The sequence below is a fragment of the Syngnathus scovelli genome, chromosome 8, assembly GCF_024217435.2.
Source record: "Syngnathus scovelli strain Florida chromosome 8, RoL_Ssco_1.2, whole genome shotgun sequence".
NCBI classification, from domain to species: Eukaryota; Metazoa; Chordata; class Actinopteri; order Syngnathiformes; family Syngnathidae; genus Syngnathus; species Syngnathus scovelli.
Window position 1 is genome coordinate 11059889 of NC_090854.1, and position 13441 is coordinate 11073329.

Consider the following 13441-nt stretch of genomic DNA (forward strand, 5'->3'; position numbering starts at 1 on the left):
AAAGATTGCCAAAGTTGACTTGCATCTCTGTTTGCGTACCTTCAGTGCTCTCATCACCACAAGCTGAATGGTCCCTCTGACATTTCCCTCATGCGACATAGAGCGGCGGAGTGTCTCCATGGCCACATGATTGGAGCGTCCGAGCAGAGATTCTCCGTTCACGGCGACCAGCTGATCATTGACGTGCAGACGTCCATCCTGTACCACAAATATGTTCATTGGATGCCCTTCAAAATTGGGTCAAGTAGCACATTTTACAATGGGAAAGTAAAGGTAATGCTGCTTTCATTTAGGGTCACTGGAAATTTGAGGGACCTTTTCCACTGTAGGTCGCTCACCTTGTAAGCAGCTCCTCCATGGATGACAGATTTGATGAAAATTCCCAAGTCCTCTCCTGTCTCCCTCGACTTGTTTCCTTTGAGGCTGACACCCAAACCTGCGGAGCCAGAGTCATTGAGGGGCACCTCGAACATGAGCTGCTCCTTTCCATTCTCCAAAATTAAGCCATGGTCGCGAGGCCCCTCATCTTTCTGAAGCAGAAGAGAAAACAAGGAATGGCGAATTGAATCATTTTTCAATTTACCATTAAAATAACGAATAATAATTTAATTTGTAAAAGTCACCGCGCCCGAGGAAAAACAACCAATTGGGAACAGAAGGTGGAGTGTCATGAACGTAAAATGTAGTTTTAAGTTTTTTCTTCTTATTTTTTTAACATTTTTTTTTTTTCAATTTAAGTGATAAGTTATTTCCTTATGTTAATGAGGGGTGTGGCTTTGATCGGGGACTGAGGATTTTAAGCCATGCAAAAGTCACCGCGCCCGAGGAAAAACAACCAATTGGGAACAGAAGGTGGAGTGTTATGAACGTAAATAAGTTTTTCCTTCTTATTTTTTTTAACAATTTTTTTTTTTTTAAATTTAAGTGATAAGTTATTTCCTTATGTTAATGAGGGGTGTGGCTTTGATCGGGGACTGAGGATTTTAAGCCACGCCAACTTCCCCCTTAAACAAATATGAACCTGTCACTTACAGGAAAAGCCTTTTCCTCCCTGTCTCCTGTTTGCTTTTCATCAACAAGGTTCCCCTAAAGCTACAACTGAGCGCGTATGCTAATCATTTTGTAAAGCCCGGCAAAGCAGAGCAGAACATTCATCATCAAAGCATTGTACAGTAAGCACATGTTCCCAAGCAACGGAACCATTCCCATTTGCAAGTCGCCTGCGGCTACAACCAGTACAGGGATAATCTGTCAGTCCTCTGCCTCAGGTGAACCCAGACATAATAGGCATCCATCATGATCCATGTAGCAATTGCAAATGGAATGCATGATGACAGCTAAAAGGTTCAACAAGATGCTAGATGGACCGGTTTCCAGGGCTACAGGGTGTACGCGGCGGCCTTAGAAATAGAGCTGGGGCATGAGCATCTTCTATGAAGCAGCCGAGAATAAGACCGGCAAATTTAACATGCTTCTTATCAGCAAAGTAGGAGCTCTCACTAAATAAAGAGACGAGAGCTTATTTCTACCACAACAGCATGCAGTTAGCTAGCTAGCTATGCCAATGCCCTGTAAATGCATCTTTCCGAGATACTTGAATTTACAAAACAGCTCAGTGTCATTATTTAAATTCCTAATCCGTGAAGTGACGGCACGAACAATCTTGCTGCCTGCCCGTCGAATGAGAGAAACCCTGCTAGCCTGTTAGCTTGCAAGCTAGCTGTTGTAGCCTCTCGCCATGATGTGCAAGGGTTAACCGGATATATTGTGTCAGCTCAAATATGTGGCGATATCAAGGCCTAAGAAAGTAGACAAAGTATTGTGCTGGTGCTCAAGAAAGTAGTATTTATTTTTCAGCAGGGCTGGGTTTCAGGCATTCAACAGACATGCCCACAAAGATAACTCACAATTTTTACACCTTATTTTATAAGCTAGCCGATATCTTTTAATCAATCAAATTTGGGAGGTTTGTCAGCACCATTTGTTCTGTAGCGTGTCAAATTTACAAGACATTTCAGGTTGAATGAACTCTAATAAATTGTAATATTCTTTTTGTATGGATATACAGTGCAGGGATTACTAGAATGTTCCTTCCTGCACAGTGTCCTGATCACACTGACAGTCAGTGTCTAGACAGGATAGGAGGCAACACAAGCCCAGACAGAAAAGATAAACACCAGGAAGAACTGCTGACAGATAATGGAACATTTTTAGACCTCTAAAACATTTCTGTTACTCCTACTACAGTATTTTATTTCCACATCCTTAATTACGATACAATCCCAATTCTTTATCATGTTGCAGAAATAAACAATTCTGGAAGAATGACAGATTTGGATACAGAACTTAAACCAACAGATATCAGCAGCAGGTGAGACTTCCCATGGGCCGTGAGATGTTCATAGAATCTGACAAAAGTATTCAAATCATATATTGTTTATCGAGCTGATTAATTCCACCTTCTTGTTGAACAATGCATAACCTCTAGTGACTTCTCCAGTGGGTTTTAAGAGAAAAACAGACAGAGGCAAAACTACTAATCAGCGGGTTTGTGTATGAAATTAATATAATACAGCATAATATTTTCATTGCATGATACAACTATTGCAATAAGTCCATATAGATAGAATCCATGATGGTGTTATATACAGTATGTCTCATGGCAATTGTTGTTTAATCATGACTGTGTATGATGGCTCAAATGGAAAACGCAAATAAGAAAAAGTACTTTATGCCGATGCGATTTTCTGTGGGCTGTTATAGGTACTCTATCAAACGGATCTCATTATAGAAAAAGATGTTTGCAAATGAACCTCCCCATGCCGGTCGTTTAACATTTAAATGGCTTACCGTGATGACGGATCAACTGGATTATGTACCATTAACAGGTCTCAGGTCTCTTGTCTATTGGTGTGCTTGTGATTTATTAAACTAAGCATGACCGACTCGCACGCACAAATCATTTAGATGAGGCAAAGGCGGAAATACAGAGAGAAAATGTGGAAAAAGACGGGTAGTACGAGAGGAAATTTGCATTGTACAATTTATTTAGTTTAGTTTAGCCACATCATTTTATGGCCACTGGTCTTATTGCATATCTTCTTGAGACATTATGAATCCTGGATGATAATAGTTTCAAGGTGTCGGGCTCATGACTTTGGTAAATAACTTTCCCATTTGTGCCTACTCAACTTAAAGCCCTCGCTGTCAAATCACTCATCACACTTCTCCAACGATTACCTGAATGCCAAAGGGTAAAGGCTCCAATGAGAAGTTTAATGGTGGGAAGTCAAAAAGTTTTTCTGCCTCAAGGGGAAACCAGCAGATAGTCCGAGAAAGGAAGATGAAATAATTTATCGTTTTAGTTGTGCTTTGAGATGCATCACATTCTCATGTCTTCTTAGCTTTTCTTTTGTGTGTGTTGAGCTCCATGTGTTAGTCCATGTGCTTGGTGTTAGCTGTACATGTTTTTAAATCTAATCCCCACCCACTGGAGCATTTGGATGGATGTTCAGATCTGCTCAGCCCAAGAGCGCATTATCCCACTCAAGTCCGTGATAAGATGTCAGAGGAAGCTGCGCTGCTTCTCTTCAACTCGGACAGCAAAGACAAAGACTTTAGAAGATTCGGAACAAAGTTGAATAAACTATCAACGGACATTTTTATTGCGGCACCAGCTCTATTTTCGCACTTGTGTTATTTTGTGGTATTGCCACCTATTTCCTAAAGAAACAAGCGTCAAAGAAGGGATACTATATCGAAAGGCTGCTGGGGGCAGAGACTCCCCACACTTTGCTTTCTTACAAGAGTTACCGTAATTTCCGGACTATAAGCCGCACCGGACTATAAGCCGCAGGGTTCAAAATTTGGGGAAAAAGTCGTGGCTTATAGTCCGGAAATTACGGTAACTATTTTTGATATTTCACATGTATTATTATAAAACAGGATGCATATGTAATGTCTATTCGGTATTGTTTTGGCTTGGCGCTTCATGCTTAGAATATCTTTTTATTTTATTTCGTGGAAGCTAATGTGTATTTAATGTTGGCCAACATTTCTGCAATGCAGTCTACAATCAATATGCTAATCGAAAAAGAAAACAGGTAGGCATGAAAAAACAAAGAGAAGAGACATTCTCAGATGACCTCCCTTGAGAGGATGGCAAATCCTACAGAGACACAAAGCTGCCTTGGAGTCAGTGTGTTGGTGTGTATGTGTGCACGCCCAGGTCTCTGTGGGCATAACAGATGGGGAAATGTATAAGGACAGTGGCATGAGGTCACAACGGCGACATTACCAGTGAAAAGTGACACACAAACACGGTGTCCGGTATGAGAGAGCAGAATGAAGGAGCTTCTCAATATTGTTTTAATACATACAGGATATTCTTTAGGGTCCATCTGGTGTAATCAATATCGCTGATCACTCTTAGTGATTTTTTTTTCAAAGTTGGTAGCCATCTTGAATGGTGAATTCTTCTTTTTTTTTTTTCGAATGTATTAATTGTGATGCAGAACTGGTAACTAGATATACAATGTGTGTGTTTCTACTGTACCGACTGTGCATTTTGTTCATTAACATGATTATATGCTTAGCTAGAGGTGACTTGGTGCCAGAGTGTGTTTTGCTGTAGAACTATAATAATGTGTTTGTACTACACTGAGCACAGATGTTAACAAACAACACCAGATGGTGGTCTGAAGTGAAACATTGGCAGTGGGGGGTAGATCGACAAGATGGATCCATTATTTCATCTTGGTTCTTCTGGCTCAATATCCCATACACAACCAACCTGCCATGAAATAGCAATCCCGATTAACTCGTTCACTGCTGGATGTTTACAAAGCGGAGTTTCTCGTATTTTTTAGTTTCCAGCCGTTTTTGAGCACTTTAACAGATCTTTCTTTCAAAACCCACATAACATTGTGGTATGTGATTATTTGCAATGAATCGAGCAATCTTTTACCTGGGGAAAAAAAAAACACTGCTGTTTCTATCGCTTTCCGGTTTTTGGCGGAAAAGGTAGAAGAAAAAAAATCTTTGTGTGTGTGTGAAAAAATTAGAACAGTGAATTTGATTCTAAATATATTTGATTTTGTGACACCTTAAACTTAAAAAAAAAAAACAACTAAAGTTCTTTCCCTCATCACCAACAACTCTCAACTTTGAGAATGTCCCTCCAAACTTTAAACTAGAACATTGCTCCAAAACATACAGACGTGGTCTATTTTTGTGTGCCGGTAGTCTCATTGCTTGGCCAGAGCCCCAACCAATCTAGTCAAGCATAATGGTTACATTCTCTATTCCTTGCCCTGTTTGTCTGCAGTATAGATTGTACACGGTCACTAAATAATCATGTCCAAATCACGCACACACACGCATTGCTACTTTATTGACATATTCAAGCTGAGCTAAGCTATTCTATGAGAAATTGCAGTTCAACCGTATAATTAATCAGTTCTCACGATTAACTGTAATGGAGAGTCAATCCATCCATTTTTCACATTCTTCAATTCCGAGCCGTGGAGCTGGAACCTCATCGATTTGTCTTTTTTTTTTTTTTTTTGGCCAATTCAAGTAACCGCATTCCATTTTTCCGAGATAACATTTGCATTCTCATTTGTAGAAACTAAACTCGAGATTAGTTGAGTGCGCCAAGTGCCAAATAAATACCTTCTCAGAAGAAACAAGAGCTGCTGAAATAATTGAACACCCAATGCCCCAGGAGCAAAAGGCTGTAACGGTACTTAAACTCTCTGAATGTGCAAAAAAAAAAAAAAAAAAATGTCATCTCCCAACTGTCACATAAAGCGTGAATGGAATATTAATTAATGACTTTCTTACAAGTGAAAATTAGCTTTGAAGTCGACTCATTAACTGAATGGCGTTGCCCTCTCAGGACAACACAGAGCCAACGAAGCAAAGCTGAACAATTCTATGCTAGGATTCATTATTGTTTTAATTTGTATGTATTGTCTGTTAACACACAAATATTTTAATGAATCCCCGAGCGAAATATAAATTAAAAGTACTTTATTTGATGTCAGGTGTCACGGTAAAATATTTTCCAAGAAAAAGAATATGAAGAGAAGACAAGACTGAAAATCAGAAAGAGAATAAACAAATGTGCATTTTATTAATTGGTATTACCAGTGATGAAGGAACAAATTTAACGTGAGGCTTTACAGTGTGCTCATTATGTGCCACACAATCACATGGCAACTTTTATGCCATCAAAAATTATTCCTATAGCAATGCCGCCATTGAGAAAAGGCTCAAAGTATCGAGCAATGGAAAGAGGATAACTGAAATTACGATATGAAATTGATTGATTGGAAGTCATCCGGTCTCCAAATAAAGCATTAAGTGGACCTTACCATCTCGCGGGGCAGAAACATGTCCTCTTGTCGTAGAACCACAAGACACACACTCTCTCCGTGCCGCGTGCTTCGCAGCATGCACACCAGTTCCTCCTGACCGACACCTGTTATGTCCACGCCGTTCACCTACAGCCAAAGGAGCCATTAAATATTATATAACCTGGCAGCACAACAATGAATATTCCTACCTCTAATATGCGGTCCCCTGATTGCAAGCGTCCATCTTTGACAGCCGCCCCACGTGGCAGAATGTTTTTGACAAGAATGGGACCGGGCCCGTGAACTGACGAATCTCTGGTTACCACTGTAAATCCAAGACCCTCCGAACCTAAAAGACATTGTTGAACCCATGAACACATTTGTTATTGTCAGAAAATGCTATACAAAAAAAATCTATACAAAATTGTAACTCTAATAACACAAGTTGCAGAAATGTCTTCTCTTCCATGACTGGGTCTTTTTTTTTACCTTTGTCATACTGCACACGTCGGTTTAATACGTGCATTTGTGAACTCAATTTGGGCTGACGAAGGAATGCTTGAAGAATTTTGTATCTTAACAAAATTTTCACTTAGCTGCATTACACACATGCATTGTTTCGCTGTAAACTTCACATGACAATAGCAGCTAGCCAGTCTGGGGCACGTAACTAAGCAAGCTTGCTCCAACTTTTCCATGTGTTAGGGAGTACGAAAATCACTTCGCCATTGGCTGGAAGCAAACTAACGCCACACTGTGCTTTGTGCCCCTTTGTGCCGCACAAACGATAGAACTCGGTGTGTGTATTCCTTTAAAACACTGCCTGGTATCTGCAAAGAGTTCAGGTGTGGGGCACGATGGGGAGGGAGTTGAAGTATAGAACAGTAAAGCGGAAATGGGGTGTAAGTCAGTGGAAGAGTGAATGTTCTGGAAAGAGAAGTGAGGAAGATTAAAATACTAATCAGTGAAAAGCAGGCTCGCATGCGTGCAAGCGCATGCGTGTGCGCGCACACCCACAATGTGTAGGGAAAGCACTCAAACATGAATGCCAGGGCCCAATACACAGACTGGTTGTGTAGTTTATGGACCTCATTTAGTCCGGTCTCTTTAGCAGTGCCAAGTCAGCAGTTTGGTCCGCTATGAATTCATATCAGCAGAAATGAACAGATCAATAAAGACTTAATAGACCTTGAAGAGAACAAGTCAAGATGGAGAGAGAAAGGAGAGCTAGGAATGGGGGGAAAAGGGTGAGAGAGAAAGCAGCTACCCATTCTAAGATACTACGCGAGATGCTGTCATTATAGTCATATATTATAGATACTCAAAAATGTACTTTTTGGAAGTCTTGATTTGGGAAAAGACCAAGGGTAGGGTTGGTCACAAATAGACAATTTAAAAAAAAAAAGAAATCAAGTAGGGGTCCTCAACAGACATTCCAAGGTTATAATATGCAGTGGCGGGGCAGAAGAAGCCACTCTCTGTTATTTATATTTCCCTTTTCATTGGTTTGTATCATATTTGGGGCCTGAAAGTGCATAGAGACTTGATGGATGAAAACGATCTCAAATATGAAAGTAAATCTATGTTGTGTGGCATGACTTACCTTTCTTAAGGTCAATTCTTAATCTCCGTCCTACTTTCTTACTGGCCATCAGACTGGACAGGGCAGGGCTTTTATCAGAAAGCGAGCTCTCGCTTCCACCTTGGGATCTCTACGCAAACAGGAGAGAGGACAGTATTAAATAGTTTAATAAAAAGTCAAATCCTGCAGAGGACATGATAAGTTTAGCTTGGAGCGGGGGCGCTTGAGACTCACAGCGGCTTCCAGAGAGCCAGCATCTTCTGCCACTCTCACGATGGCGCTCTCAGGAGGCCTGAACACGGGTTTGGCTTTGACAGGCGGAGGCGGCTCTTTGGTTTTGGGAACTCGGGGACTGCTGTCAGGACCGGCATTGCTGCTAAACAGTTGACCTATCAGACTCTTCTCAAAGCGCTCTCTGTTGGATGAGGAAAGTACTTCCAAAGACACCACCGGGGAGCGCATGGCTTGACGGAAAATTTCTTGGGCTCTGGGAAAGGGCAAAAATAGAGAATCTTAAAAACACACACAATCATTAGAGATTAATAAGGGCAAAAAGACATTATGCAGGTGCATCTCAAAGAAATAAAATGAATTTCTTTTTACATCAATGGAATGTAATCATTAAAGCATATAATTTCTTGCAAATTCATGCGTATGTCTTGTAAATGTTCTACAATTAGGTTACATCCCCAAACGGCGCCATGTTAGCCCGCTTGCCTGCTACTTCGCCGGTGTAATAAACACTGACAAACATCAAGTCTCAAATGAGTCCTGAACAAATCTTCTGAACGGAATGAGCAGAAAAAAAAAACAATGTGTTCTCCGTGGATTACTCCTCAGACATCTGCCAGCAGCGTCTTTTGTTTTGTTCTGTGATGTCGCTACATGTTAGATGAGCCCTCTGATAAGAAGGAGGTGACATTAGGAACATGAAAGTCTATCGAGCAATTAAGTTATGGCTATTTTTTTTTTACCTTGGCCTGAAAAACAAAAGTAGGAGGAAACTCACTGGCTAAAAGTCTTGTCCATGAGGTTGGTGTTGTTTATCTTGACGATGCACTCATCTTCCTGGAACAAACCTTCCTTACTGGAGCGACTTTCTTCCTCCACTCCACGGATATACAAACCGAGAGACCTGGGAGCAGAGTAACAAGTGTATTGTCGAGCCATTTACGTACTTCAAAAAAGCTCTTCTGAGGTATTTAGGTTTGTGTGAACCGAACTCACCGTCCACTGAGAGATGAGCAGTAAGGAACCACGTGGATTCCCAAAGGACTGTCCCCTCCCAGGATCTCCACTGTGCGGGTTAGGCTACACAAATGGAAAATATATATATATTAACAATCATCTTCTCAATTTAAATCGAAGCATTAGAAATGTGATATGCAGGAAGAAAATTCTTTTATACAAACGTGAAAGAATGAATAAATCTATGCTGGACTGATACACCATTTTGACAAATAGAGGCATTGTTTTAGAGGATGATGTGTGAAATTAATCCCTGAACACAACCCTTTGTGTTCAAAAAATGGGATTATTTTATTGAAAGTCATCCACTTATTGCGCGTGGATGTGAGCCAACAATTTGGGTTCTCCTTATCGCTTCCTTGTTCGTCTTCTGTGAGAATGTTTTGAAGTTGGATTGTTCACATATGAAGCTAGTTTGTACTGTGTCTGTTTAAATTTGAGTGCTCGTTGAAGTCTTTTGTTTGATTAGTTTATCTATGAGAGCGCAGCCAATAATCCTTCCCCCAACACCCTCTGTGTATGTTTTAAGAAGTTTGTATCAAGTTAGTTTTGTGCTGTGTAGCTACAACCTCAATTATGTCTCCAATGCCATCTGTTCTTTTTTGTCTCGCTCTCTCTTAACACCGTCCACTCGTGCGAAAGCACCCAACGAACTAAGCGGTATGTACGGTGATAGACTTCAGAGAGGCGATTGTTGATCATGGCGGGTGGCAAAGGGCAAGCCATGAAAGGTACGCGTTCTCATTATATCTCGTCTCTCCTCCACATTCAGTATAAACAAATCAGGCCGGTGCTGCCTGATCGTCATTAAAGAACGTGAAGGTGAAAGTAGAAGGTGGAGAAGTAAACGGATGTGGCCAGGGAGGGGAAATAAAATTAATCTTTAAGTCAGCATATATGGAAACCTTCGTAGCGACGACATAATAAAATGTGACCAATTTTAAACCATAAACAAAATCACAAAGCAAAACTTAATGTGTGTTTTTTTCTCTTACAAGTTACATGTTGATGAAGACCTCCAAATGACAAAGTCGAAAATATAAAGATTAAATATAGTTTACCACATAGATAGATTTAGCAACAAAAGAGCTAATAATTTACTAAACTTGCCAACCTTCCCATATTGAGAACTATATTGCCACTAAAATGAATAAAAACGATGAGCGCAAAAATGACAAAAAAAACAGAAAGCAGAGGAAGGAAAATTGAAGCGAGTGCTCACTGTAAGTTGGATAAAGTGAAATGAAGGAAGCACAGAATTAATTAAAGCTAATGAATAGTATTAATATAAACGAGGGGAAGAAGAAAAAAAAAAAAACCTTCCTGCAACTCTGCTCTGATTTCTTAGGCACTCGCCAAAACACAGAATCAAGTACTTGGGATTCATTTACATTTCCTTTTTGATTTTTGACACAAAAAAAAACTCAAGTGGCGTGAACTGTGAAAAAGATGGAAAAATTGGATGAGAAGAGAGAGGAAGGAGAAGGACAATAGAGCCCCCCTCCACACACACACACACACACACACACACATGCACACATATAAACACACAGATGAAAAGAGCAGGTGTTCCCCTCTTGCCACTTCATTGATGCTTGATATGAAAGACTGACACACAGAGGAGAAATTACGCCAAAAGGAAACGTATTACAAAACGAAGCATTTTCATCCTGTCATCTGTTTTCGAATGGACTGAATGAATCATTCTCCTCTTGCACTCCAACATTTTCACAAGCGGACCTTCAAAGTGCATCGCACAATACAGGAGTGGAGTGAATGCAAATGAGGAAAAAAATGTTAATGTTATGCAAAATGTTAATGTATGCAAATACAAAAATAAAGACAAAAAAAAAGATTTTGAATGAATACGCTGTATTTTTGTACCTTGTGTGATGGGTGTATCACTGGATTCCCAGGTGTTCGGAGCCATTTCAATGCATCTTTTGTCACGTTTGCATGTTTGACAGCCTAATTGTTGGGTTATTTAGGATGACAACTTTTAGATGCATTGTGTGGAAAAGGATTTGGTGCAAATCCCCGAATAAATAATAGCTGAAGGCTTGATTGAACACGACCCTTGAAAGGTCAACACGGGTGACAAAACTTTGTTATATGCCTCAATAAACAGCGAGCTAGCTGATTAGCTTAGCTCAACCCCATCAAACAGCTCTGGGTTGAACTTGAATGGATCTCGTGAGCCATCAACCATCACTCTGACCTCACAAATATTCTCCTGGATGAATCCACAAACTCCAGATAGTTTACAAAAGGCCGGCCCGTTTCTTTCGAATGATGAATGGACGTGATAACATATCCAATCTGAGCAATCACTTCAAATTCAGTTTTTATAGGGCACTCCAGACCTTCACCTCCTGTTTTTCGAGAAACAGCTCGCAGGCAGAAATATGTGGCGCTACCAAAGCCATTCCCAAAAACAATTTGCAGTAAATCTCATCCACCAGGTGAAAATGACGTTTTTATTCAAATGTGATGTCATTCTCTTCTTGGTTCTGTGATTTAAATTATGATAAGCTATTAGTGTACTACTAGTAGGTGATGCGCAAATATGCAAGCAAGCATTTTGGCAGCATATCAGTGATTTAAACACAAACACATAAACATTGATTTAAAGAACCCTTTACTCTTCTAATATTTACAACCGTAGTCCTGGTCCATAGTTTCTGATATTTTGCAATTTCAAGGCTCGTTTCACCGACACGCGCAAAAACCACTAAATCACTTCTACATTACTTCATGCTGAGATTTGTCTTGTTTGAGTGCAAGTAAGAGTGAACATAAGCACAGCAATTTCTGAATAAAGAAAATGACCACGTAGACATTTATAAATGTATATTTAGTATGGCTAAATAATTAACAGCATCCTCGGTAGGATGGAGGGACGGATGGATGAACGGACAGGATGTTTTTATTAATACTTGCAAAGCAACTTTACATGCTGGATTACTAATGAGAGCCACCCAATTTAATGTTTGTAGGAGAGAATACTGGATACTTCCCATGGGTAATATCTGGCCGTGTGTGTGTGTGTGTGTGTGTGTGACCTTGTTTTGCTCTTTTGTAGTGGGCTAATGATGGAAAGGCTTTCTACTAACTGTTGTTTTTAAGGCCTTGATCTATATTAGATGATAAATGAAGATGGCTAAGTAGGACATAAAAACATAAACATGGCACACTGACAAATAGGCACACTTTTTATAACACAGTAAAAGGCCATGTTGATGTCTTTGAGCTTTCGTTTAAAGTCAAACTTGGTTTTGATTTTCAGGGAGATTCTTAAAGGTGGACTTTTTTTTACTGAGCATCATAACGGTGCAAGTGGTCATAAAGTTATTTTACTTGAAGGTGGAAGTCGCACTCATGCAGGACTGGCACAGTGCACATACTGACCTGTCACTGAAAGCATATTTGACTTGGGGTCTCGCAACAGCTGGACTTGCTGCCTGTCAAGAGACCACACAAACACGCTGTAGTGACAAAGTGTCCACTGAACAGAAACGAGAGAAAAATCATACCTTTAAAAAAATGGAGGGGAAACAGATCATACAAAGCACATACATTAACAAATAGTTATGAAGAAAGTTTGCTCAAGTACTGTTCATTTTGTCTCTTCATCGTCCATTTTTTCACCGCTTATTCTATTTCAAGTCAGGTAATCGGTTCCAATGTTGTGCTTAGTGTATGCTCCTTTGCCACTAGGGGGCAGTATAACAGAAACATACAGACACAGGAAAAGAAGTTTTACGATCGACTCAGTAAGCTACAAATATGGTTTTCGTGGGGATAACGAATGCTCCTGAGTATCGTTATATTACCCATCTATAGGTTTTTCAGATATCAGGGTGAGGCTAAAGATGAGCAATGAAAAGAGGTGAGAACATGCTAGCTCCGACAGTGATTGACAGATTACACATCCACTACATATGCTCAGGCTTTGGTGAGTTGAAAAACAATTAACCCGGCCGAGATGCAAATGCCGTCATATTAGCTTAATGACTGTCAGAGTGGCAGGTAACATTCATTATCCCAACACCTTCATCATATTAGCGCCCATTAAAACACTGTATTAATTGGAAAGTCTATCAGTGCATAATTGTATGTCTCATTTAATCGAGAAATGGCTCTCTGAGGTAATTACAGAGGGCCAATAACTTAGTATGTAACCAAACAGTAGTTTGTAAAATGTCAACGAACAGAAGTGCCGCATGATTCATTGGAGGTATACCACGCACAA

The 13441-nt window shown here is 40.1% G+C and overlaps 1 protein-coding gene across 6 annotated transcripts in view; it reads right to left on the reverse strand.

Moving 5' to 3' along the window:
- Positions 1 to 13441, reverse strand: part of pard3bb (par-3 family cell polarity regulator beta b) — a 100174-nt gene that overhangs the window by 46172 nt on the left and 40561 nt on the right. For all 6 annotated transcript variants that reach the window (XM_049727370.2, XM_049727369.2, XM_049727371.1 and 3 more), the window contains 9 exons: positions 12598 to 12650; positions 9169 to 9252; positions 8951 to 9076; positions 8176 to 8428; positions 7963 to 8071; positions 6569 to 6708; positions 6378 to 6506; positions 339 to 530; positions 40 to 198 (listed from right to left, as the gene is read on the reverse strand). In XM_049727370.2, coding sequence (XP_049583327.1) covers positions 40 to 198; positions 339 to 530; positions 6378 to 6506; positions 6569 to 6708; positions 7963 to 8071; positions 8176 to 8428; positions 8951 to 9076; positions 9169 to 9252; positions 12598 to 12650 — 1245 coding nt within the window. The remainder of the gene's footprint in view (positions 1 to 39; positions 199 to 338; positions 531 to 6377; positions 6507 to 6568; positions 6709 to 7962; positions 8072 to 8175; positions 8429 to 8950; positions 9077 to 9168; positions 9253 to 12597; positions 12651 to 13441) is intronic.